At 52.6% G+C, this 24,997-nt stretch overlaps 1 protein-coding gene across 1 annotated transcript in view; it reads right to left on the bottom strand.

Annotated features, from left to right (window-relative positions):
- Nucleotides 1–24,764, bottom strand: part of Gpr137b (G protein-coupled receptor 137B) — a 32,538-nt gene extending 7,774 nt beyond the window's left edge. Inside the window, exons 1-3 of the mRNA XM_076832075.1 lie at nt 24,298–24,764; nt 8,608–8,657; nt 467–689 (exon numbers count right to left, since the gene is read on the bottom strand). Coding sequence (XP_076688190.1) covers nt 467–689; nt 8,608–8,657; nt 24,298–24,711 — 687 coding nt within the window. The 5' untranslated portion in view covers nt 24,712–24,764. The remainder of the gene's footprint in view (nt 1–466; nt 690–8,607; nt 8,658–24,297) is intronic.
- Between the last annotated feature and the right edge of the window lie 233 nt (nt 24,765–24,997).

Below are 24,997 nucleotides of genomic sequence, written 5' to 3'. Positions count from 1 at the left end.
AACAGCAAGCATGACACCACAGTGTGGATCTCAGCTATGCACCTGATAGCCATGTGGCCAACAGCCAGCTATTTTTCTCCATGCCTCAGTTTTCTGACCCATAAAGTGGGGATGAGATCTTGTCTCCTCCCACAGAGCTGTGAGGGTTACATCTGCTCGTGCACATGACTGTTTGCTATTAGTGCTCTTGGTACAGCCCATCCTACCCGCCTTTAAAGTGTTGGGTTAAACTCTATCTACAAATCAGACTGTGCACACCAACACACTGAGCCATCTGGCACGGAGCATTTCCTGCCTACAAGGTTCAGTGAACTCCCACTCCCCTGTCTGGCGACCACTGTGTAGTTAATCATTTGCAAGAGGACAGGCGTGAAAAAGATTTGTGTTGTGTCCTGTTTGCAAACCAGGAAACTACTTTTAGAACAGAGTTTATGAGAGGAAATTCTTGACCACATTCCCACCCTACCTTCGACTCCAGGTAAATGTTGGCTAAGGACATCTTAGAGATTTTGTAGAGACAGATGGAGAGAGACACGGCACACAGCACGAAGAGCGTGTCATTGATGGCCACTCGCACAGAGACGATGACCTTCCTCTCCCAGTTGCCCGTTTTCACCAGCACAGCGCAGGTTAAATTCACCAACAGGAAAACGAGACTAATGAAAAGCGAGGCCAGGTAGAGAGGCAACCTGGAAAGAACAAGAGGGAAACTGAAGGCATCGGTTCCTGCATGCTGGGTACATGTCAGAGGGAAGTCATCATGTGTTTTAGTTAATGCACCAAAGGTAACATCAAAGAGCTCGGACTCTTGGCCACAGACATTTCCAGATACTAATGACAGACTAACCACAAATTCTGCCCCTAAGGGTCCTTCATGATATTCCCCATCTCCAGGAGGTCACGAGGAGAGCTCTCTCAGGTATGGGCTGGCTCATGTAAATGGCCCCAGAACACTCCCATATACAAGGATGGAGACATGTTGAGAGTCAAAAGCTCGGGCACAGAGGCAGGGATCCAATGTGAGCACTGGCCATTCTGCATGGTTAGACCAAATCGTAGGCAAATTAGGCAAACTGTAACCTCTTTGAGCTTTAGTTTCCTCACCTGAAAATAAGACCACATGGTCCCTACTTCACAGGTTGGTGGTAAGGATGAAGGGAAGCCAGCCCTCCTTAGCCACGGGGTGCACATCTCAGACTCAACCAAAGACCCAGGTAATTTTTGTCTCTCTACTGAACACGTACAGAATCTTTCTCTTGTGATCATACAGTGTGACATCTACACAAAGCATTTACATTGACTAGGTACCTTAAGTAATCCAGAGATGACTTAAACTGCATGGAAGGACGTGTGTAGGTCATAAGAGACAAGTGTCCATGGACTTGGCTTCAGGTCCCAGAAGCAGTCCCCACAGACACTCACATACAGCTGTTTGTGTGATACAGTTATTTGTACAATGCAGTTTGTCCCCCCAAAAGTCATTAATGGAGTCCAAAAGTCATCAAGGGAGTCCATTTATGTGACTGAAAATGTGCCATAGCTAGACAAATAAAACTCAGTTTTTCAAACTCAGTTTAGAACACGCCTTGCTTGAGACCTGTGTGCAGTCAGGCTTATCCACACCCCACCCAGGAGGTGTGCAGATGAGGATTGGCTTCTCGAACTCAGAAATGGAATGGTTTGAGGATGTCCATGAGTCAAGTCAGAGGATACAGAGCTCTTGATCAAAAGATTTTTGAAGCTACACAGGGATTGATGGTATCTTCAAAAGCTATCACAGATCAGGACGAGGGAAACCTGGTTTCTAGGCCCAACTTCAGATATTACTGATGACAGGGCAGGCTGGGGGACAGAGACAGGGAGAGGGAGAAGACAGATGGAGACTGGTACAGAGAGAGGAGAGAGAGGCTGAGGCCAGTGCCTACCCACAGGCTTGCATTCTGCGTGCAGCTAAAGTGTGAAATAAGACACTTGGACCAAGGTGAAAGGGACTTCATGTCTTGGAATACTTACTCCCTACCAGTAAAGTCTCTCAAGAAACTCAGACCCTGGGCTCTACCAAAGTGCTGAGCCTGCCTGGCTCCCACAGGCCACAGCCCTCAGCCTGGCAGAGGTCACCCAGAGCTGTGCCAACTCCCCCACACACTTGCACACACCCATGATTTCAGACATCTGCTTCCCTGGAGCCTCATAGACTCGCACAGCTCCTAACAAAAGGGGAGGCGATGACCCCCCGCCTGCCCCTACCTAGGCAGCAAGTTCAGTGACACCCAGTTTCAGGCTGTTCTCCACCCCGGTGTGCACACAGTAGGGACAGGGACTCCCTACATGCATTTCCAGAGGGAAAGAGAAGGACTCATACAAAACACCTTACACTGGGCATCTGAACATGGTCTGCCCTCCTGTCTCCTGGAAACGCCACAGCTGCTGGAGGGTCTCTTGCTGAGGGAGGACCTGATGGGAGGAATGACATCTGCCCAGGAGGGGAGAAAGGACTGTAAGCACCTCTTCAGGCCTGCGCTCAGGTGCTGGGGAAAGTGCCACGGCACAGACCGAGTGTGCCCCACAGGCAGGGACAAGGTGTGCAGACCCGTGGGCTGAGAGGCACAGGCAGGCCATTGGGGATGGCAGAGCAAAGCAGTGTGGGCAGCAGCACAGGGGACATGCAAGGATGAGCAGCAGAGGAGCAATCAAGGTGACTGCTGGAGTCTTGAAGAAGCCGTGTGTGGCATGGCGCAGAGCCCAAGCGAGACCCAGAGAAGCAGTTCCACTCCGGGGAGCTCTGATGGAAGTGCTGGCACCTGGCCAAGGAAAGCAGCACAGTCGGCACTCAGGGACCTGGACTCAGGCATGGCAAGAGCTGCCAGTCCCAGCAGGGCTCCCCTGTGAACAGAGCCCCCTGGTGCTGTGCCTGGGGTCTTGTGAAGTCTCAGTGACTCCACTGTGGGTCACCATGCACTGGAGGCTTTTCAAGCAGGAACAAACATCTTTGGAAAAGGAAACATTAACGATGTGCCAAGGACAGGTACCTTTCCAGATCATGGTCACTGATCAGGCCCTTCAAATCCACTTACTCTCTCCTCTGCCACCACCCTCAGCACGCAGCACCTCCCCAACGAAACTGTGGCACCAAAGGACCAGGACCCTCCGAAGCGCCCAGCCCCAAATGGCTGAGCCACTGTATGTGAGTGGTCCTGGCTCCTGCCCACCCCGGCCCACAAGGCTCTGCTTCCCATTCCTAGGTCTCCACCAGGATCCTCTCACCACAGGGACACTGTCCCCTTCCTGAAATCTGTGGTGTGCCCTGGGTCAGAGTCAGGAAATGAGACAACACACGTGCAACCTCAGGCCAGGCCCCTCCCTCCTCTCTGGAGCAAGACAGGTGCCCAAGACCATCTCTAAAAAGATGCCATCGGGGTGCTGGGCAGTGCCAGGCTCAGGGGGACTTGTTACAGATTTTTGTCTGTTCTCCATTATGCATTCTAGGGATAGAGACCTCAGGGCCACTTGGAGTCACCAATCTGCATTCTGATTCCTGGAAGCCATTTTCCATGCTTCACAGAGCTCTGCTGTGCTTTTGTGAAGCACACACCTGCAGATGTGGAGAACCCTCGTCACAGCAAGGGGGGGTCCCATACACAGGGCATCCAGTGGCAGCCATAGCCCAGGAGACAGCACAGACTGACCGTGGACCTTTCCACGTGACTCCTCAGAGTTGTGGTTTCATATGATTAAATTACAGATGTAAATTCTTATCCCCCTTTTATTGAAAAAGCAATGTGCCCTGGGAACACACCTCCAGGGTAGAGGGCAAGGAGAACAGGCATGGTGCGCCACATTGCTGGGTACCACTGCATGAGGCACCCACTACTGGCACAGCTACTCCCAGTGTTCCCTTTCCCATCTGGGTTTCCACACCAAGCCACCAAGCCTTCACTCCACTCCTTCCTCCCCTGCCAGTCCCTCTGCCTGTGCACAAGGAGAGAAAGTGGTGTGGTAGGCAGATGGAGCAGGACATCACCTGAGCTGAAGCTGTGACATGAAACGAGTCTCTGGGCCACTCTGGGTTACAGTCTCCTCTTCTCTGCAGAGATGATTTGCTTCTTGGAGGACTTAATGGGACCAGAGTCTCCTTTCTCTGCTTTCTCTCCTTGTTCAACTCTCAGGGCCTCCACAACCAACCCCAGTCTGCCTTGTTAGATTGACAGCCTCTAGTCTTTGCCTCCTCCTGCTATCACCCGCTCCCTGGCACTCGCATGTAAATATGACACAAGCATGTAAATAGCTCTGCCATCTGGTCACTGGATTCAGAGGCCTGCTCAGCCTTCCTGGGTTCCCCTCCATCTCCTGCAGCCCTGCACCCACCCATTCCTTGTCTTAAGGAAGGCGTCCTGGGTGCGCTCTCCAACTTCCACCACAACTTTTCTATGACCAAGTTCAAAAATCTCATCTCAGGCTCTGCCTCTGCCCCAAGCAGACTCAGGCCCCAATGGCCTGCCATTAGGAGGCCCTGTCCCTCATGCCAGCGTGTCCTAGACTCAGCTTCTGATTTCCCAACCATGCTCTGAGTTTTCTCCTTTGTAAGAAGCAACATGATTTTTCACAGAGCTGTGAACTGTGAAGGTCATCTCCAATTCCCACTCCTCTGTATAAGCCACGGTCAAGGTCCACAGATTCTTCACCCACTTCTCCAATCTGCGCCTCCTTTGCCAACCTCGTGGCTGCCACGCTACCTCCTAGCTCTGGCCAGAACTCACCTCGGCCCTCAACAACCCTAACCCAGTCACCAAGGCAGGTCGTCTAAGGATGCCAAACAAGCTCCCAACCTGGCTGGGTGTCTCCATCCGCCATCCTCAAGCAAGCTGACCATTCTGCTTGCAGCCTTCCTCCTCTTGATTTCTATCAAATCCTAGCCCTGAGCCTCTGGAGGCTTTGCAGCCTGCTACACAGAAGTCTGCTATCAACTTAAAGAAAGAGGCTGTGTTGGGAGATTAGAAAGAATTTGGAAAAAAAATATGTACGATCTCATATAAGTTAGAAAGTCAGAACGCAGAACTGGAAGTATGAGAACAGCTCTGTCCTGGGAAATGCACGTGAAGACCAGGACCTGCGACAGGCATCGCTGTAGAGTGAGGAGGCTTACATTGAGGGGAGGGGCTTGGTAGGTGTGTTTTCTTTTTTTTCACATGACTATACTATTTGAACATTTCTAACCCAAAAATCTGAAACCCCAAAGGCTCTGAAATCAGAAACTTTTTTTTTTCTCTGCAATGCTGGGGATTCAACCCAGGGCCCTGCAAATGCTAGGCAAGCACTCTGCCACCGAGTCACACCCCCAGCTCTGAAATCGGAAACTTTGTGAGCACTGAACAATACCTCAAAATGTTTTCAGATTTTAGAGCATTTCAGAATTCTGACTTTGGGATTAGAGATGCTCAGTCAGTGAAGTCTATGCAAACAGTCTGAAATCCAAAAACAGTCTACCCTGGCAAAATGAGAGAAAATATGAAAGGAAAAGAGAATCATATGAGCCAACATCTTAGAGGATCACTCTGAGACCAGGAGGGTCAGTGTGGCTGGTGAGCCGCGAGAGGTGTGTGTGGCCACTATTCAGGACACTCCACCCACTGGCCCCGGAGAGGCGGACATGCGCACTGCCAACTCAGACATTGCCTCTGGGAGGGGGGGTGACCAAAAAACAAAAAAAAAATCTATGGGTTGCAGATGTTTGAATTCCTCTCCTAATATCATAGACTTCTTAAGGGAAATACAAAGCCGGGCTCCTTACATTTTGTACTTCTTCAAAATCAAAAGAGGAAAGAAAACACTTGAAAATCCTTAAAAATCAAAGTACTCTTGAACACTCCCATGCCCTGCACTGCATTTTCTGAGCCAAAGAGATTAAGAGAGAGACTGGGAAAGAGGAGAACTGAATCAAATTGGCATCAACCCCAGCAAAACTCTGAGCCATCTCATGTGTTAGGAGAGGGGGGCTTTTGGCTGGGAAATAAAGTGGTTCTTGGCTGGGTTGATATAAATTATCTTCAAAAACAGAACTGCTGCCGGAGCAGCTTGGGATGGGAAGCCTGAACTAGTTCTAGACTAATGGCTCGTGTTTCATCTCAGATGAGTCATGACTGAATTAGGGAAGCCAGCCTGTTGAGAAGCCACAGACCAAAGCATCTCAGGGACAAATAGTGGCTTAAAACATCTGTAGTGGCATCTAGTTTAAGAGAAATGGGAAGTTAAACAGATGATACAAAGACTGCGCCCCAATGTGAATAACTCCTAGGACCGTATTATACTTGGCAACTCAATTATTAGGTCTGAGTTAACAGGCTTCTCCCACTGAACCTCTCCCTGCTGCTTCAAGAAAACCTCCACCTTCTCTGGCCCAAAAATTCACTGTTAACATCTGGGTCCCATCACAGTCCCCCACCTCCCATCTTTCCCTCCATCTCTGAGAGTCCTCCTCCCAGTGAGAACAGCCCGGGGTCTGCAGTCCTGCTGCAGATACTCTACCCCAGGACCCCAGCCCTAGTGCTCCAGGCCAAAAGCTTTTCTAGCCATTTCCTCTCTAACCAGTTTTTTCCTATTCTACTTCTAAGAGATGCCTAATTACCCAGCCTCAACCAGTCATGTCCAGGATGGATCAGCTCCCTGATCCAGGCAGAATATATTCTTCTCCACCCGATTTCACTCATTTCTTATTCTAGGACTCCCAGATGATCTGTATTTGTCACCAGAAGCGGGAGAACCATCTCCTTGGACTCGCGACAGGTTGAATATTCCTTGTCCGAAATGCAAGAGACAGAAGTTCTCAGGTTTTACACACATCTAGATTTTCAGATATTTGCATATGTATAATGAGATATCTTGGGGTCAGAGCCCAAGTCTAAACAAACAAACAAAAAATCCATATATGCTATATAGAGAGCTTGAAGTTAATGTCACATAGCATTTTTAGCGTGCCGACATTTTCACTGTGACCCCTCTCTTGAGATCAAGTGTGGATTTTTCCACTTGTGGCATCATGATGCTCAAAATTCATTTTGAGGGCATTTTGTGGGGCTTGGGGTTTTCAGATTAGGGATGCTCAGCCTCTTCTGGACCAACGGTCATTTCCCAGTGAGCTCTGAAGTTCCAGTTGAACAGTCTGGTGGAAATGAAAACTGAACTATCCAAAAAGCAGTGCAGAGAGCTCAAGAGAGCAGGAGAGAAACAAGACAAGGCAGCTCCCACAGCCCCAGGACCTGCCCAACTGGCCCCAGCCACTTGCTGAACTTCAGAGGATCGTTCTTAAGTCACTTCCTTGTATGTAAACTGAGAGACACTACATTAAACTCTCAACATAATTCAGATTACATACATATCCACAGGTACTGGTCTCAGGACCTCAAGATTACCAAAGTCTATAGCTGCTCAAGTCCTTCTATAGCAGTGGCATGGTATCTGCACAGAACCTGCACTTCTGCCACACAGATTAAGTCATCTCTGGAGGACTTTTAACACCTAATGCACTATAAACACCATATAGACAACCATTAGATTGTTGATAAGGGGGAAAGTCTGTATGTGTTCAGATGGAATACAATTCTTTTCTGAATATTTTTGACCCACTGTTGATTGAATCCATGGAGCCAAGGATAGGGAGGACCAACTGCATTTAAATAAACAACTTTAGCTTATTTTTAAAGTAACAAAATAATTTTTCATCTTGACCCAGGACAGTGACTCGCCTTTCCAGAACATGCTCCTTGGTCCTGCCCTCCCATAGGCCTTTTCTCCCACTGCCCCTCCAGCCAACTCTGACCATTCTTTAAGCCACTGGCTCTTGGCTTTAGGGAGTCGCAGATCTTTGAAAATCCATGGAAAGCTACTGATCCTGCCCACAGGAAATGCATGTGGTGCTACCTCTTCCCATGCAGCCCAGGATGGAGATGCACCACACTACAGGCATGGGGCATATGCTGCCTTTTCTGATTCTGCAAAGTTTTGTGTCACTTAGGACATCTTTATAAGCAGAGCAAACACTTCTCACCCACTCTCCCTCCTCTGTGTACTGAAGGGTCAAACCCGGATCTCTCTGCTGGATGTGGATGAACCCCAGCAAGAGTCTGGCAGCAAGTTACAAAGACAGGGCAACAGAAGGAGGGGTTCTGGAAAACATGGAGCCTGCCCACCATCAGCAGCTAGCAACGGGGCTGCAGGGAAGAGGCACTGCCATAGGGGCACCTGACCAGGGGTGCGTGGGGTGGGAAGGGAACCTGGCCCTGCACTGGCGCCCACAGGAAACCCATTTCCTCTACAGAGGCCCTGTGCCTCTCCAGTGGCCCTCGGGCCTACCTCCTGTCTAGGAAGTAGATGGGTTCCTATCTACCTCCTCCCTGCTCGGCCAAGGCACCAGGCTCTTGCTGAACAAGGAGCACCCACTGTGAGACCCGGAAAGTCCTAACTCAGAGTCTGACTCTCACGAGGAAGACAGACGATCTCCCAGGCAAACGTCACCACACAGGATCACTCCAGGAGCTCACGGAGGGCCGCCAAGTGCTTTACATACCAGCGCTTTCACCTTCTGCCATGGAGGTGAACGTCCTGGACACTTACCGGTATTTGAGTAATTCTGGAGAGTACTTAGACTTGGCTTTGAAGATCACCTGCAATGACAGGAAACAATGAGGGTAGTGTACCCACGCTGACACAATGCCGCCACCACCTGGAACCCGCCTGCACACCCAGGCCTGCACACCTTGCCTGAAACAGACGGCCACCTTCTGTGAGAACTTCTGTTATATACACTGATTTTTCAAGTCATGCATGTAATTTTAAATGTTTGAAGTAAAGTTATTTAAAAATGGTTAGAATGATTTAAAAAGGATAACCAAAGTGAAGGTGGCACTGATCTTCTGCCAAGTGCTTCTCTTACTTTGACATTCGTGGTTGAGAACAACAGTTCACCCTTTTCACTAGAATTTTCACTGGCACCAAATTAGCATTGCTCAAATGTGCCCACCTACCCAGACCTCACGTTTGCAGTGTCAGATAACAAAACATCTTGGGAGTACAGAGTATTGAACTGGACTGTTTTTCTCTAAGAGGAATACTGCAGATTACACTCTCTCCAGTGCTTCAGAAGCCTTCTCAATGGCTGGCATGCAGGCACAGTGGCTGATGTGCGGGCACGGTGGGTGTGGCATTCCGCCTGGAAGAGCCATGGAGCAGGTGAAGGAGAGGCAGAAGCAGGAACCCACTGGCTCCCACTCCAGGCAAGCATGGCTGCCACTGCATTCATGGATGAACCTCGGTGGGCTTCTGGGGGGCCAGGCAGAGTGACAGCATGTGAGCTCCTGGTCTGGCTCTCCCTCGACCCCTGGTGCTTAAACGGTGGTGAGTGCACTAAGGGAAGGAAAGGCGGAAATCTAGAGTGGAGAGGTGAGGATTTCCCTCCAGAGATGTGCATGGCAGCTCAGGGGACCCATCTTCCAGCGGGTCTGGACCCTCCAACATCTCCCTACCCTCTCCCAGCCACCCTCCTGTTCAGTTTCTACGAGTTCATCTTTTAGAGTCTACACAGCAGAGATATGGGCAGTGCTTGTCTGTGCCTGGCTAGTTTCACTTAGCGTGATGTCCTCCAGATCCCTGTCAGCAAGTCCTGGAGACCTAACCCAGCCTGGTGGCAACAGTTAACTGCACCATGTCACATACTTGAAATCTGCAAGGAGGGTAAAGCTCAAGTGTTCTCCCCGCAGAAAATGGGAGTAACCATGTACAACGACGGAGTCTCCATCAGAGTGACTGTGGGCATCATTCACTATAGACATATACGTCAACATGTCACATTGCACACCCTGAATTTCACGATTTTTGTCAATTATAGCTCAATAAAGCTGGGGGAAAAAAAGGACTCATTCCCTACTTCTAAGCAAACTGTTCTGTATGGACTTTCTTAACCTGCCCTTGACCTCTGGGCCTTTTCTCTTGCATCCCTAGGCCACAATGTTCTCGGGAGCCCCACCACCCCTTAACCTGAATCACCCTCCTGGGAATCCCCTGGTGACATGCGCCTACCCTCTGCACATGGCACTCCTCTCAGGATCTGCTCAGTTCCTGCAGTATTTGTCTAAGGGTCAGATGCATATCGCCTGAGGCCAAAGAAAAAGTGTCCAGCAGAAGCTTGGGCCCTGGTGTGTGGGAGGCACAGGCAACCCTGGAACCACAGTAGGCACAGTTGAGTACAGTTGTCCCTTGTCTGAGGAGGAAGTGGGAGCTGGTTTGCTGGAAGGGTATCTGAGGGGAACCCCAGGAAACCCTTAGTGGACCTCAGGTGCCTGAGGATTCAGAGAGACTGTGGGCTGATATGTGGGGCACCCTTAGGAATCTTCTAGAAAACATTCTTCTGATGACCTTCTCAACATTTCTCAGAATTTCATATACAGAGGAATCCCCTGGGGAACTTTTAAAAAAAAAACCAAGCCCCAGGCCCCCTTTTGGAGATCCCAGTCCAGAGGGCCAGGGGCAGGTTCTGAGAGCCAGGCAGAGGCCCAGGATCTCAAGTTCACTAAGTTCCCCATGTGGTTCTGACATCGCCAGCCCAGGACTACTGGGGAAATGCTGACCTAGAGAGAACGAGCTTCCTGACGTAATACACGATGGAGCTGTGGATTATTAGAACATTCTGACCAGTGGTAGTTCAAATGTAAAACCTTCTAAAATGGCGGGGCAGCCAACCCACTGTAAATCAGAGCAGTAGTGTCAACATGTGGGGTAAGAAGCAGGACACGGAAAACACACTGCTGCAGCCAGCCCCCATCCAACTATGTGTCACCTTGAACTGCCAGGAATGTGCCACCAGGGAGGACTACAGGGCAAACAGTCACGGAGGGGGTGGATACAGGTGTTCCCACAGGTTTCAGTCAGGTGGCTCCCTGTCTCCACCTCCCCAGCAGGTGAGCCTGCCAGCTACCTGGAGGGATGCTGTGGTTTCTGACAGAAGCTTTGTCACTATCCTAAACTCCTTTTGGTTCACCCATGAATACACTGAGATCCTAGGGGCTCTGGTCATGGCACCAAAGGTCAGTGTCCCTGCCTGAGTCCTGACCACTTGCCATGGGATGGTGACCAGGCACATCACCTTTGGTACGTCCCTGCCGCCCACAGTAAGTTACAGCCTCACTTAGGAGCAAGGAACTGATTAATACCTGACTCTGAAGTTCTGTTACAAAATTTAACAATAACCCTACAATTCAACAAGCCTTCCTGTTAGTACTTAGGATCTTGTTTTTAATGACAGAGGCTTCTTCAAAATATCAAAGCCAGGAGAAGCAGCTACACTATCTTTTTTTTAAAATTCGGCCTTGTCATAGAAATATACAACTTTCTTTTCACAGCAGAGACCCGGCTTGCAGGTCATGGGCTCAATCCTGGGATGCCACATCGGCCCTTCTCTGCTCCTTGGCACCTGCTACAGATGTAGCTCTTGGTCACAGGAGGACAGAGGAGGGGTCTGGGTGGATTAGGGTTCATCCATGGGTACTCTGGGGTCTCTGCTCATTCCCACTCCTTGGGCAATGCTGTGTCCCTTGCCTGGGACCTACGGAATGGCTTCCCCAGTTGCAAACAGGCAGTGAGGCCCACCGGTCCCCAGCCTGCCCCCACTGCCCCTCCCCCACTCCTTTACAGAGAAAGCATTTCCTCACTTCCCTCAGTCCTGGCCCCTGCAGCCCCATCCCTTTCTAGACCTCAGTGAAAGACAGAGTTTCCTATGATGGTCACCAAGGATTCCGTCCAGTCTGAGTCTTACAAACATTTACATGCTTTGCCCTAATAATTCCACTTGTAAGAATTTACCCTCAATTTCTCAAACAATCTCGGCAGAATTGGAAATTAACAACAAATATTATTAAACACAATGTCACGTGACCAATTTTAGAAACCAGTAGAAAAACACTTGTTTCCCTCCGGGAATTCTCAGAACCTTTAAAAGCTAGTATGTTGTCAGTCTCCAAGAGAAATGCACATGATGAGCAGGTAGGTGGCACCAGGAGGCGGCAGCCTGAAGCCAGGCCAGGAGTATGCAGATCCCTAGGTAAGAGAGGCTGAGGACTCAGCAGAAAACTAACATCATTACAGAAGGAGAGGGGTCAGGGTTGGGGAACAGAGCAAATGGCCAGCACTATGACTAACAGAGAAGGTGAACACAGGTGTGTGTTTAAAAGCAAACCAGAGACACAGAAGATCAGAGGCTACCTAGGCCCAGGGGTGGGGAGGTGGGGAGTGACCACTATTGGGTGCAGGATTCTTTTTGGGATGAAGAAAAAATTTCTAAAGTTGATTGTGGTGATGGCAGCCATCTCCATGAATACAGTACAGTTCTCAGTAGGACTTCTATCTCAATGAAGCTGCTAAAAATAAAAGGCCTAGAGAGGAAGTCCAGCAGGCCCCCCTTAGTCGCAGTGGCCTCTCTGCTGGGTGGGGACGATCTGCAGGAGGTGAGGCAGGATAATATTCCATCCATTCTGGGGAGCGAAGGAGGGCCCTGGGGAAGTTCACGGCCACTGACGCACGGGAGGAAGTGGGAGCGGTGAGTCAACTCCAGACATAGCGACTCCTCAAACATGTGTGCTGTGACAGGCAAGAGGTCACTCAGGGGTACAGGGCCCTCATTCCTAAGCCTGGGTGACCTGAGTGGGACCCAAGGAGGGCGATGCAGGCAGAGGCAGGGCCCACCGAGGGCCCCTGGGGAGGGTGGAGGGTCCTGGGGGGTGAGGTCACACTGCAGATTCCCAGTGGCTTAATGGAGACTTGATAGAAATGGCCAGTGAGTGCGGAGGGTCCTGCCTTCCCCTCCTGTCCCAGGAAGTCTGCACAGTCCTGAACACACCAGGCTTCTCAGGGGTTGCCTCTGGCAGCGATAGGGACAAAGGACGGGTGGGAGCAGAGCTGGAGGTCATGGTGAGCAGCAGCTCTCATGGAGGCCCTGCAGACGCAGCACTGCCTGCCCTCAGCAAGCTCCCTGTGCTTTTAGCATCACGATCTCTGCTTTTTAAAGTCCCACCTAGAACCCCGACAGGACTCAGCAGGCCTGTGACGGCAGCCTGACCTGGCTTCTCTGATGACTGCTGGAAGAGGGAGCTTGGGGACCCCGTGTGGTTACACGCTGGCCTCCTCACCCACAGTGTGGTGGCCCTGGGCCCCAGCAGTAGCCCTATGCCCTTTACCCGGCCCTTGCAGAAGACAAGGGCACCCAGGGGACCGCTGCTGACGTGTCTGTTCCTGCGGAAGCAGAAAGGCCTGTAGCCGCTGAGCCCTCCTCCTGACCTATACATCACAGCCTGCTCCACGCTGACCCGCACCCACTCCGCACTCCTGCCACCATGTTTCCCATGACTACATTCTCACTAACATCGCATTAGCTGCTGCTGGCAGATCTGTCCCACGCTATTCTTTGTAGGTATGACAGTGTCCCTTGTGCATCCAGTGAAACCCAACCCAAGAGCCCTCTGCTGTCCCCAGAGGTGGTGCGACTAAATGAAGCACTATGTTGCCAGGCTAGCCAGTGGCCCTCAATGTGGCCACTCTGCTTTGTAAACCCCAATGCGACCTCCTTGGAGGCCCCTCTTCTGCCACCCACCTCCCGAAACACTTACCGCAGAAAAGGACAGACATAGGGCGCTATGAATCCCCCACCCTCCGCAAGCCTCACACCCTGAACCGGGGCTCGTGTCCTGCCTGCAGGCGGAAGCCCCATGGAGACCCTCCAGTAATGAGGGGGGTCTGAACCTGCATGCGCCAAGTAAGCTCAAGGCCAAAGAAACAGTTTCTCTTGCACAGTTTTTAAATGTACATATGCAAACTCCTTTGAAAATGTCACACATCGATGACTTGTTTTTCTTGCTACTAGAATGGAACCCAGGACCTGGCACATCCTACACAAGTGCTCTACCCCTGAGACGCGCCCCAGCCCCGTAAGCATTTTATTATAATGTTTCATATATACAAAAAAAAAAATCATTGCTGACCCTGGTGTGTCCACCATTCAGCTTCACCAACCTTGATGCTCTGCACACTTGTACCCGATGCTTTGTTGTTAAAACAGAAATGGCACAAGCACCCTGGCCAAGCCCCACCGGGCTCCGTGCTCTCCCGGGTCATCACAGTAGTCACCTAGCTTTTGTGGCCTTATATCCAGCAGCCTTGTCTTTTACTAGGTGTGTCACTCAAACAACCTGCAGGACATCCTGCATGGCTCTACCCTGCTCACAGAGGTACCAGGAGACCCACAGCCCTCGGCAGCTGGCCGGTCCACCCTGGACTGTGACTGGAAGGTGTCTCTGTTAAAACACAGGACTCGGGCTCACGCATCTTCACCAGGCCACAGTGTATGCCACAGTCTCAACTGGCCACTGCTGCATATCCACCTCCAGCAGAGCTGCCTTGCATCCGCTCAAATCCTGGCTCAACCAGCTGTGTGGGTGTGGGATAATCACCACACCTTTCTGTGCCTCAAGTACCTACCTCATCTGTACAGGAGACGAATAACAGCACCCACTTCATGGGCTTTTGAGACACTGAGGTGAATTAACCACGTACAGCACTTAGACAAACACCGGCCCCTGACAAGTCCTCTGTTTGCTGTCCCTATGCTGTGGCTGCTAGGACTGCCTGTCCTCACATGTTCCCAAACCATGTTCTCAATGCGCAACTACAGGTCTGAGATCGCTGGAGCTTTCTTGACCATAAAAGGAACCCTAACACTCTGAAAGGTGAGAAACAGACACTCTCAACACCTCTCTTGGTGACTCTGTACTGCCCACTTCCTAATACATTGGGGAAATTGGGCAAGCCCTGAGGCCACGGTCTCCCTGGCGCCAGTCACGAGTCAGCTGCCCCAGGCTGTTCCCACACCCAGGCGCCTGGTTCACCACAGCAGCGGGCAGGACAGCCAGGGTCCCCCAGATTCAGATGGAGGACTCTCTCCCTCTGCAGGATTCCCTGAAGATCAGGAGGCGGCTCTGGGGGGTCTGCCTCAAGGTGGCCTCTCCAAGAAGCTAGGGCAAGGCTGCTGCTATCAGTTGTTTTTATTTCCTTCCAAAGGTCAGAGGTAGGCTGTGGGTCTGGGGACTGAGGATGGAGCAAGCATGCCACCCACACACACTCCTGTGTCCGCAGCACCAGTGTGACCGGCCCCCGAGGCCTCGCTGGGCACACAGCCCTGCAGGGGAAGCTGGCCGAGGTTTACAGGGCAGCTGGGGCTGAGAGGTAAGGACACCCATGTTCCCTCTCCTGCACCCACCCTGGGGACACCTGGAAGATTCTTAAGGGAGACTCTGGGGCACACTAATCTTTATACTCACATTAAAGCAACTGAACTAGAAGAAAGGATTAGTTAATGAAATCCTCTGGTGACCAGTAACAGCAGAGCATGATGGGGAGGAACCAACCAAAAGAGATTCACAAGCTACTCAACGCAGACCACCTGGGGCATGGCGACCAACTTAAACCAGCCCCCAGTGAAGTCAACAGCCATCGGCCACCAGCCGGCTGCTAGAGTTCCAGGAAGCTATTGCAAAGGAAGAAAAAAATGAAGGGACTGTGTGGTATATCCCCTTTGTTTTCTTCTCTGAATGCAGCTAGTGATGGGAAATGCTGGTCACCAGCAAACTTGCAGCTGCCCCGTGCAGGTCCTTGCCATGCTGGCCTGGGAGGTGGGGTCTTGCTCTGAGCATGCTGTAACTAGTGACTGTGTGGCAGGCACCATGGCTTGACCCCCCTTCTCTCCTCCGTACCATTCCATCAGAGCCCCCCCCACCCCGCACATATTCAGGGCCACAGGTCACATGGCTGAGTGCATCCTTCCCGGGATGCCCCTTTCTGCACAGTGAGACTCAAGAGAAGCCTGCAAGGGATTTCTGGGGACACTCACCTTCCAGAAAATATGGCTTCTGCCCTTTCCCTTCCCTGGCTCCCCATCTGGAATGTGGGGTGACCCTGGGGATGAGGCAACCACCTATGCAGTGAGCTGAGAAACAAAGAGGACCCCACTGTGAGGGAAGGGGCGCTGCCAAGCCTGGACCCTGGTTCTCACTGGGTGAAGAAATAATGCCTTTTGGTCCACTGAGTCTGGGTGGGCCCAGGTACACATGGCCAAATACAAACCCACTGGCCCCAGCCTCTCCCAAGGGCTGGCCCTCGCACAGCCTCCCCCTGTGCACAGACACAAGGAGGGGGCTTCAATCCCACCAGCATGGCTTCAACTGAAATCAGTGTTGGTGTGTACAAAGGGCATTTGTGTCAAACCATTTTCCTTCTCCTAACTTCCTCAAAGAGAGTTCTGAAGATCAACCAACTCAGAGACACTCTTGCTTCTTGAAGCCACAGAACCCCATTAAAAGACAAGGAGCATGCTGGGGCAGCCCTGGTATGCCCCATCTGTGTAGGGCCAGCCAGGCCCAGGCCCTGGTCTTCATGGGTCAGTTCCCCACTCTGAGCCCAAGGGGTGGTCTGCTCATTGCCAGCCCTGTGCTGACTCAGAACCCAGAACTCTGCATTGGGCAAGCTTCTTCCATCTGCACTCTGTAAACCCCAGAGCGCCCCGGGGTCGTCTCAGCCTTCTCTGGTCCCCTGAGAGCTCCAGGGTGCTGTTCCGCCGACCCGTCACCTACCACTCTTACGCATCTGTGCGTGTGTGCAACTGTGTGTGTGCACGTGTGCCCCAGGAGGCAGGAGGTCAGCCTCACACCTGGACACTCCACTCTTGGTACTCAGAAAACATTCCAATAAATGCTTAGGGACAGCCAAGGGCCTTCACCTTTACAGACAGGAGCCAGCCATCTCCACTTGCAGCCTCCCTTCCTAAAAGACTCAGATGCTCTCTCTCCAGTTTCCCAGCCCAGCTCCCCACCTCACAGAGCCGTGAGCCCATCCAACAGCGCCAGCACAATCTGGCTGCCCCACAGGGCTGGCAGGGCACTGGGTCCCCATGCTGGTAAGTCACCCACAGGCAGGCGGCCCACAGGGGACAGGGGGCTCAGGTTCCTGGGAAGTGGGACTCTCCACGTCAACCTAAACACTGTCCCTCAGTGTCCCTGCTTTTCTGGGTCATCTTGTCCACTGAGAGCCAGGCCCCAGGGATAAGCCTGGTCAAGTCCACAAACATGCTTTGAGGCCCCAAGTGAACTGCTGACCTCTCTGGGCCTGTGTCTGGGTGTCTCCCTGTGAGACAGGGTGAGTACAAATATTCCTTGCGGTGCCTTGCAGAGGGCACCTGTGTCTGACACCCACAGGTGTCCCTGCAGCCTGGCCGACACAACACCCAGGGGCAGCAATGGAACAACCCGCTGTCCAGCCGCCACAGAACAAAAGGCCTTAAAAGGGAAGGATCTGCCACGCGCTACCACGGGACGAACCTCAAAACCATGTGCTAAGTGAGAGAAGTCAGGCACAAAAGGACCTGTATGATCCTTTGGTGTGAACTCTCCAGAACAGGTCAAACCAGGGCAGAGAGCAGACTAGTGACTGCCAGAGGTGGCGGGGAGGAGGGGAGAGAGTGACGGCTTCATGGGTGCCAGAGGCTGGACGTCATGGGTCCCCCAAATTCATATGTCAGAAGCTTGGTCCCTGGTGGGGTAGTAATGAGAGGTGTAATGACACTCCCTCAACCCAGGGAGGAGCCAGAGCCTGCTTCTGACTTGTCTGAATGACTTGCCCAGAAAAATTACAGAGTTAAGGTGGGAGGGATCTTGGAAAAACACACAGGTTTGTGGTAACCCGGGGCCAGGAAACTATAGCCCCAGGCTAATTCCAGCTTCAAAGTGTGAGCTAAGAATAGCCTTTAAAGGTTATTTTAAAAAGAGAGAAAAAAGCACATGCACAGACCACATGTGGCCCACAGGCCTAGGGCTGGTGGAGCTCAGGGAACCAACTCCCTGGCTGAGGGAAACCTCTCCAGCTCCATCTGTCCTCGCAGGTTACGACGCTAAACTCCAACAGCAGGACAAATAAAAAGGGACACTGAGGAGCCTTTGCGGGCCTCTGTTAAGGCCTGTGTCTAAGTACTGCTCGAATTGTTTGCCATGGCTATTCCTGTTCTGAAAGAATTGGCCACTAGTAGGGCAGGACCAATGGGCATTCAGCCAGAGAAAGGCTTCCTTCTCCTACAGAAACACAAGGTCACCGGGGCCAGAAGGTGAAAGCAGCTCTTGGGACGCCATGGTTAGGCTGTTCCCAAACCCCAAGACCCTCGCAGTGATGGTCTTCTCTGGTCAGTCCTCCCTTGCTGCCCCGCCCCTGCCCTCAATTCTCTATCACGCAGAGCTGAGCAGCTGCTGGAAGGGACGTCTACTGTCAGACATGACAGGAGCCAGACTCCTAAACTCACCTGGACAATGGTGCTGACCTTAGGACAGGGGTCTGTCCCTGCCATTGCTTGTCTGACCGTGGAAAGCCAGGGGAGGGAAAAACACAGCAGACTCTGCAAGACCTAAGGTGAGGGGAACCACTGCAGGGAGCTCCAGGTGACAGCGGCCCAGCCTCCGATGGAGCGGAGGCCAACAGGGCCAGATTGCTGATGTGCTGCAAACATTCCCAGGATGCAAGAGTATGAAAGAAACCAGCCCCCTTCAGCTGTCAGGGGATTGCCCTGAGGCACCCAAGCAGAGCAACCAACAGAGAATAAGGACCCAGTGAAGAAGAGAGGCCTGGGGAACTGGGCTGTAGTCACAAAGCTCCTTACAGAGGAGTGCAGGAGCAAGGCGACAACACAGCCTGCGCGCACACACGTGCACGGACACACACACACACGAGGTATGCACAGGTACACAGATACACATAGGTATTCATACAGACTTGCAGAGTTGGCAGAACCCATCCTACCACTAACCACACACACTCAGACACACAGGTACACACCCAGGAGCACACAGTGACCACAGGCAGCCAGTGCTGGGCCAGGGCCTGGGTATGGTGCTAGAGGCCAGGTGGAGCATAATCCCTGCCCTATGGCAATATGTGATCCCAGCTCTGCAATGAGACCCCCGGGAGCCAGTGAGTCCTGTTGCTTCCTGAGCATCATACTTCTTCACAATCACCCAGAGGCCGCAAGGCCTTCCTTCCTCTTCCCCGGGCCCAGCACAGGGCCTGGCACATGACTGGTACTTGAAAGCAAAAGCTTCTTATTCCTAAAGTCACTGCCTCCCTTTCTGGGGTGAGGGTAGAGGCACAGTCCCTGGTTAAGTGCGAGTTGCCTCCTCATTCCCGCCAACAGGGTGAGCGGCGTGCTGTGTGAAGGCACAGGGGCTGCAGGAGAGGCAGCAGGGATTGCCAGCTCACCATACCCTCCCCAAGGGTGTGCCAAGAGCTACAGCCACTCAGCAAACAGGACAGCAGCGACTTGGAGGTGAAAGTCATTCTGCCAGTGTGGTGGGCTGGTGCAGACCAGGGCGTCCAAGCAAGAGCCTGGCTTAGGAGGGCTGGAACATGGTCAGCTGAGTTCTGTACTGCAGGAGAAGGAAGCAAAGAGCTCCAATCCACACAGTGTCTTCTTGAGCCTCTCCAACCCGCGGGACAAACACTGTGGTTCCCGCTGCCCTGGTACAGCAGCAGCCATGGAAGTCCGTACAAATCTGAACCCAGCACAGGGTCCCTGCCTCTTCAGTTATAGAGCGACCTCTTGATTCACAAGCCCTTGCTGGCCCCATGCCCATGCTGAGCTCCCAGAAGCCCCCACAAACCTCAGAATCCCACCATGAGCCTCCAGTTCTCTATGAGCTTGGTGCTCCAGGGGTCCCCAGTACCAGCCTAAAGGAGCACACGATTAACAAAGCATCCCTGCTCCAGCCAAGTGGAATCCTGTGAAAATCCCAGCAGAGACCAGGACACCCAGACCCCAACAGATTAGTCCTGAGGCGCGAGGAGCATGTCCCTTATAACAGCACCTCTCTGCCACCGAGAAGGTCACCTCTCCATTTCCTGCCTCCATCCACTGCACAACAAATGGCAGAAATTTGTCCTAGGGCAGGACTGAGGGAGGCTGGGCCCGTTCCTCTGACCAAACACAGGGCAGCAGAGGTGCTGCAAAGCTTGCTGCCGCTCCGCCACCCTCCGCACCCACTCCGCAGGCAGACCTGCCCTGCCCAGCAGCTGCTGCCTTTGCTTCCAAGCATCTCCCTAAGATCTGGTGGGAGAGGCCATGAAGCCTCTTGAGCAGAGACCCCACACACCTTAGTTTTGAGGGTCCTGTCCCACTCTGATGCCCCTGTTGAAAAGGGGATCCGAGTCCTGGCACAGCACAGGGCAGCACAGCAAGAGGCCTCAGGCACACCTGGTCCTGCAACCTGGGGGGGGGGTTGTATCAGGCTCAGCTGAGCCCAGAGTTGGCACCAGGGCGTGCTGCTGGATACAATAGGTCCTTAATGCTCCATGTCCCAAAAGAGCTCAGAATCTTTGAGCCCCACATACCCCTGCTGCATACTGAGGGCCTGCAGAGAGTCCACAGACCAGTCCTGCTCCTGGCTGCCTCCACACCACCCAGGCTTATTAGGAGGTGGAGCAGAGACAGGAAGGGGTGCTCAGCAGCCTGTTGGCAGAGAGCACCTCATCCCAGGTCACCAAGGAAGCCTGGACAAGCACCTGCCAAGCTGGAACCTGCAGGCCTAGCAGGGTAGGCATCAGAGCAAAGGGGTGGGAGAGGGAGGCCTGGCAGAGCCTGGGCCCCACAGGTCTGTGGGCACCAGGACCTGGTGGTGCCTGCTTCCACCTGGGATTTCAGCAGGTTGGAGGGTTCCTAGGAGGCAGGGAGAGGAGGCAAGAGTGGTGGGCCCAGGAGAAGACACTGGTGAATACCTGTCACCTATGCAGCTGAGTGGTAGAGAGGCTGCAGTAGCCCATGGCTTCACAAGAAAGGAAAGGTTGAAAAGGGGACCCAAAGTGACATGGCTGCCCTCCTGGAAAAGAGATTGGACAGAAGGGAGACAGCAGAGGGGTCAGGGTGAAGTTGAAGCCCACCATGGAGACACGGCAGGGCAAGTTGGGGCACAGTCTGTCCAGGGGTGAACAGGCTAAGCCACAAGACAACTACCACAGAGATGCAGGGGCTGTCCCCTCCGGCTAACAGCACCAGATACTCCTTGCTCTACATGCCCCGGAGCTTGAAGCCAGGCCTGCCCTGGACTGGGGTGGAAGGAGATTAAAGTTGGACATGAAGATTTAATAATCTACAGGTGTGCCTAGGAGGTCACGAGGGCTGGAGAAGAGGTTTAACCAGGGAGAGTTTAAAAACAGGAATTTTAGGGGAAAGTAAAGTGGGCCTGCTCACTGATCGGGCTGCTGTACGGAGTGGACTAGAGGCAGGTGGGGTGGGTGCTTTCAACTGAGCAGTGCATGAATGCGGCACAGAGGCGTCCTGGGGGACACAGGGTGTGGGAGATGACTCCACACCCATCCACCTCACAGCAGGCTACAGGGCACTGGAGATAAATGGTCTCATCTCTGAGCCTCAGGGGAGGGAACAGTGCCCTCAGAGGAGAGGTTAAGTAAGATGAGTAAGTGTCCTGGCCCCAAAGGAGGTGACAACAGGAAAACAAAAGGTTCCCCCACCCCTTGGGCCCCGCTTCCACTTCATTCCCAATTCCAAACCTCTGCCACACTGCTCCCTTCCCAGCCCATCTCCTGCCTCAGAACCCACCACTCTGAAGACTCAGGACCTGCTGGAGTCCCCCAGGGCTTCAAATTCTTGAATCATGACTTAACTGCCACATGTATACTTTGTATTACCCCAAATGCCTCCGAACCACCACTTAACTGTGCCAAATGTAAGTCTCTATCACCCCAAATGTGACTGAATCCCTACTTACTTGTGCTGGATATACTTTGTATCTCCCTAAATCTTAAGGTCCTGGAGAACAGGTGTTTGCGTTTAGTCTGGGTATGTTTTCCATCCTAAGAGATTTAAAATGCACCATAAAGCCAAGCCTTACACATCAATTTCACAGATGTGGGTGTAAATCCTGGCTGAGTCATTTAACTTGTCTGTAAAAGGGACAATATGGGGCTTGTTCAGAGGGCTGTTGTGAAGCATGAAGACAATCTGCTTAGAACAGCGCCTAGTGCACCATGCACGCCATCCCCCTCCCAAAGCAGATTTACTTGGTCTGAGATGGAGCTCCAGAGCAGTAATTCTTAAAGCTCCCCATTTAGGTGCTGCCACTGGCTAAGAACGATATACAGGGGAGTAAGTGTGTGGGACAGCAGGAAAGCACAGGCACTGTTGGGCTGGCGTCACAGGGCCAGTCTCTTAATGCCACCCTCCACCCCGGAAGTTCCAGTGTCCTTTTCTGGAAGCCAGGAATGGTTCTGCCTGCCAGGGTCCGAGATGCAGCCCTAAGTGCCAACTTCTCTTGCCAGCCTCCAGGACCCTCAGGAAAATGCCCTTTGCTATGACATCTGCCTGTCTGGGAGACATAAAGAAGACAAAGGCCATGCCTTTGGGCCTCCTGGCCAGAGTGGCTCTGTCTGCCTGGTCACTTTTTCCTTTGCTCAGCATTTACTCACCAACCAGCAGACGGTGCAGAAAATGTGCCGCCCAGGCCCGGATCCTGCTCTAAGTTCAGGATTTGCATATGATTACCACAGACCCATGGCGGTTCCTCACATTTTTCTCCTTCCCAAAAGGGTCAGGAGTGGAGATCTCAATGTGTGATACTGTTATCGGTTCTTGAGGGAACACCAACTTACCTTTTGCATCTTCCTGGCACCACCCAATTTTGATCCAATTACAAAGGCCAGTGTCTGCAATGTAGCCAACTGCCTGAATCGATTTGCAAGTTTAAAAGTAGTATTTGGGGAGCTGGGGGGTGGTTCAGTGGAGGATACCTGCCTAGCATGTGTGAGGCACTGGGTTCAATTCTCAGCACCACATATCATTGACAACCAAAAAATAGTATTTAAAAAAAAAAAAAGTAGTATTTGGACAGACAATACCACTACTACCTGGAATGGAAAATATGCTGATACACCAGACACATAAGAACACTCTCAGGGGCTGGGGCTGTAGCTCGGTGGCAGAGCACTTGCCTAGAATGTATGAGGCACTGGGTTCGATCCCTAGCACCACATAAAAATAAACAAATAAAATAAAGGCATTATGTCCATCTTCAACTACAAAAAATAAATAAATAAATAAATAAAAAAGAAGGCTCTCAGCTAGACCCACTGAATATAACATCTACTAAATGTCACATCTGCCATTTTAAGCCAAAAATATTTCCTCCAACATTTCAGCAGTGCCTCCCCACTACACCAGAGCAATTATTTGTCTTTCTTCTTTAATACAGTGACATTTTATTTTGAGAAAGAGATGCTGTTAAAAGGCTTGGGATGCCTGCAAGCTGTCCAGGAGACAGCTCTTAAATTATCCTCGCCAGGTGACACAGTTGGAGCCTCTCCCTTGGGCAGAGTCCTGGTGAGAATGGACATTTTCATACTTGGAGCAGCTAATGGGAATAGGGATAATGAGGATGGTGGTGGCACTGTGCTGTTAAACTCTAGTGCAAGGATCAGCATTGTACTTGCAAAGTGCTTACATTAATTACCGTACTTTCATTAATCCAACAGGTAAACCAGCAGCCAAATGAGTTCACATGCAACCTATTAGTTTTTTAATAATATGCCTCATAAAATGAATCCTGCTCCTATAACAGAGCTCCGGTTAACTTTTATGGCTTTTTTTCTTGGGGCCTTTCAGATGAGCTCAGACAGCAAGCCTGACCTCCTGGGGCAGCTGGGGAGCTGGGTGTGACCCCAGACTGCTGTTAGGCAATCCCATGGAATGAGTTAGTAAGTCGCACTTCAGTAGGGCTCCTAATCTTGAGGTTCAAAACAAACACCTCATCAAAACCAAACCACCTAGCCATTACTTTAAAAAGGTAGTGCCCGGCCTCAAAGTGGGGCCAATATGCAGATAATCTTCTCAGGCCGGGCTTCAGTGCCTTAGGCTTAGACAGGCAGATGGCTGGAGGGGCTGTAGAGTTCGAGCCTCCTGGGGGTTGGGGGCACCCTCCATCGGTACCGAATCTGATGCATGCAGAAGATGCAGCTTGGCACGGTGCGCAGAGGCGCCCAGGTGCCCACGAAGTGGTGCTGAGCTAAGGGGGCGGCCCCAGCCCTGTCTTCCCTCTCCTCGAGGAATTACTCAGGAGAAGGAGGCAGGACAGGCTCAGAGGCCCCAGAACCGGAGCCTTCCCCGGTCCAGGCGGCTCCGCCAGGTGAGAGCCGAGCGGCGCCGGGCCGCGTCCCGCGACTCACCTGCGTGAAGTAGAGGTTCATCAGCGTGAGGGTGAAGAACTGTAGGCACACGGGGAAGCAGTAGAGCAGCCAGAAGACGAAGGGGCTCAGCGAGTTGGCCGCCACGAAGTCTCTGAAGTAGAAGGAGAACAGGACCGTCCGCAGGGAGGCCCAGAAGAGGCAGAGGAAGAGGAAGACGCTCTGGTAGCTGAGCCGCTTGTGGCGGTAGCGCAGTACCAGCCAGAGCTGCGCGTAGATGAACACGAAGAGCAGCGCGTAGAACACGGTGTAGACCACCGTGAGGCCGAGCTTCACGTAGGGGGGCACGGCCGGGGTGAGCGTGGGCGGCAGCGAGCCGTTGCGCGCGGGGTCCCAGGGCAGCGCCTCCATCGGGCCGGGGGCGCTGCGGCGCAGCCGGGGGCGCTCGGGCCTCATCGGGGCTCGCCGCCGCCCCCGCGGGGGTCTCCGCGCATTGCGCTGCGCCGCAGCCCCGAGGCCGGAGGAAAGAAAACAAGCCGCACTTCCTCCCGCCGCACCACATGATTCCCTGGGCGGCCTTTGTCTGCGATTGGCAGCGCCGCGCCCCCAGGACCGCGCGCCCGCGCACGGCTCCGCGGCCCGGCCCGCCCTTCGCTCCGCACCGCGCGCCCGCGCCTCCCGGGCGCCGATGGCCCAGCCCGCCGCCCACCTGCGCCCGGGCCGCCGCCCACCTGCGCTGCAG

This window comes from Callospermophilus lateralis, chromosome 13 (genome assembly GCF_048772815.1).
Source record: "Callospermophilus lateralis isolate mCalLat2 chromosome 13, mCalLat2.hap1, whole genome shotgun sequence".
NCBI classification, from domain to species: Eukaryota; Metazoa; Chordata; class Mammalia; order Rodentia; family Sciuridae; genus Callospermophilus; species Callospermophilus lateralis.
The sequence above is the reverse complement of the archived record's forward strand: the minus strand, read 5'-3'. Positions and strand labels throughout refer to the sequence as shown.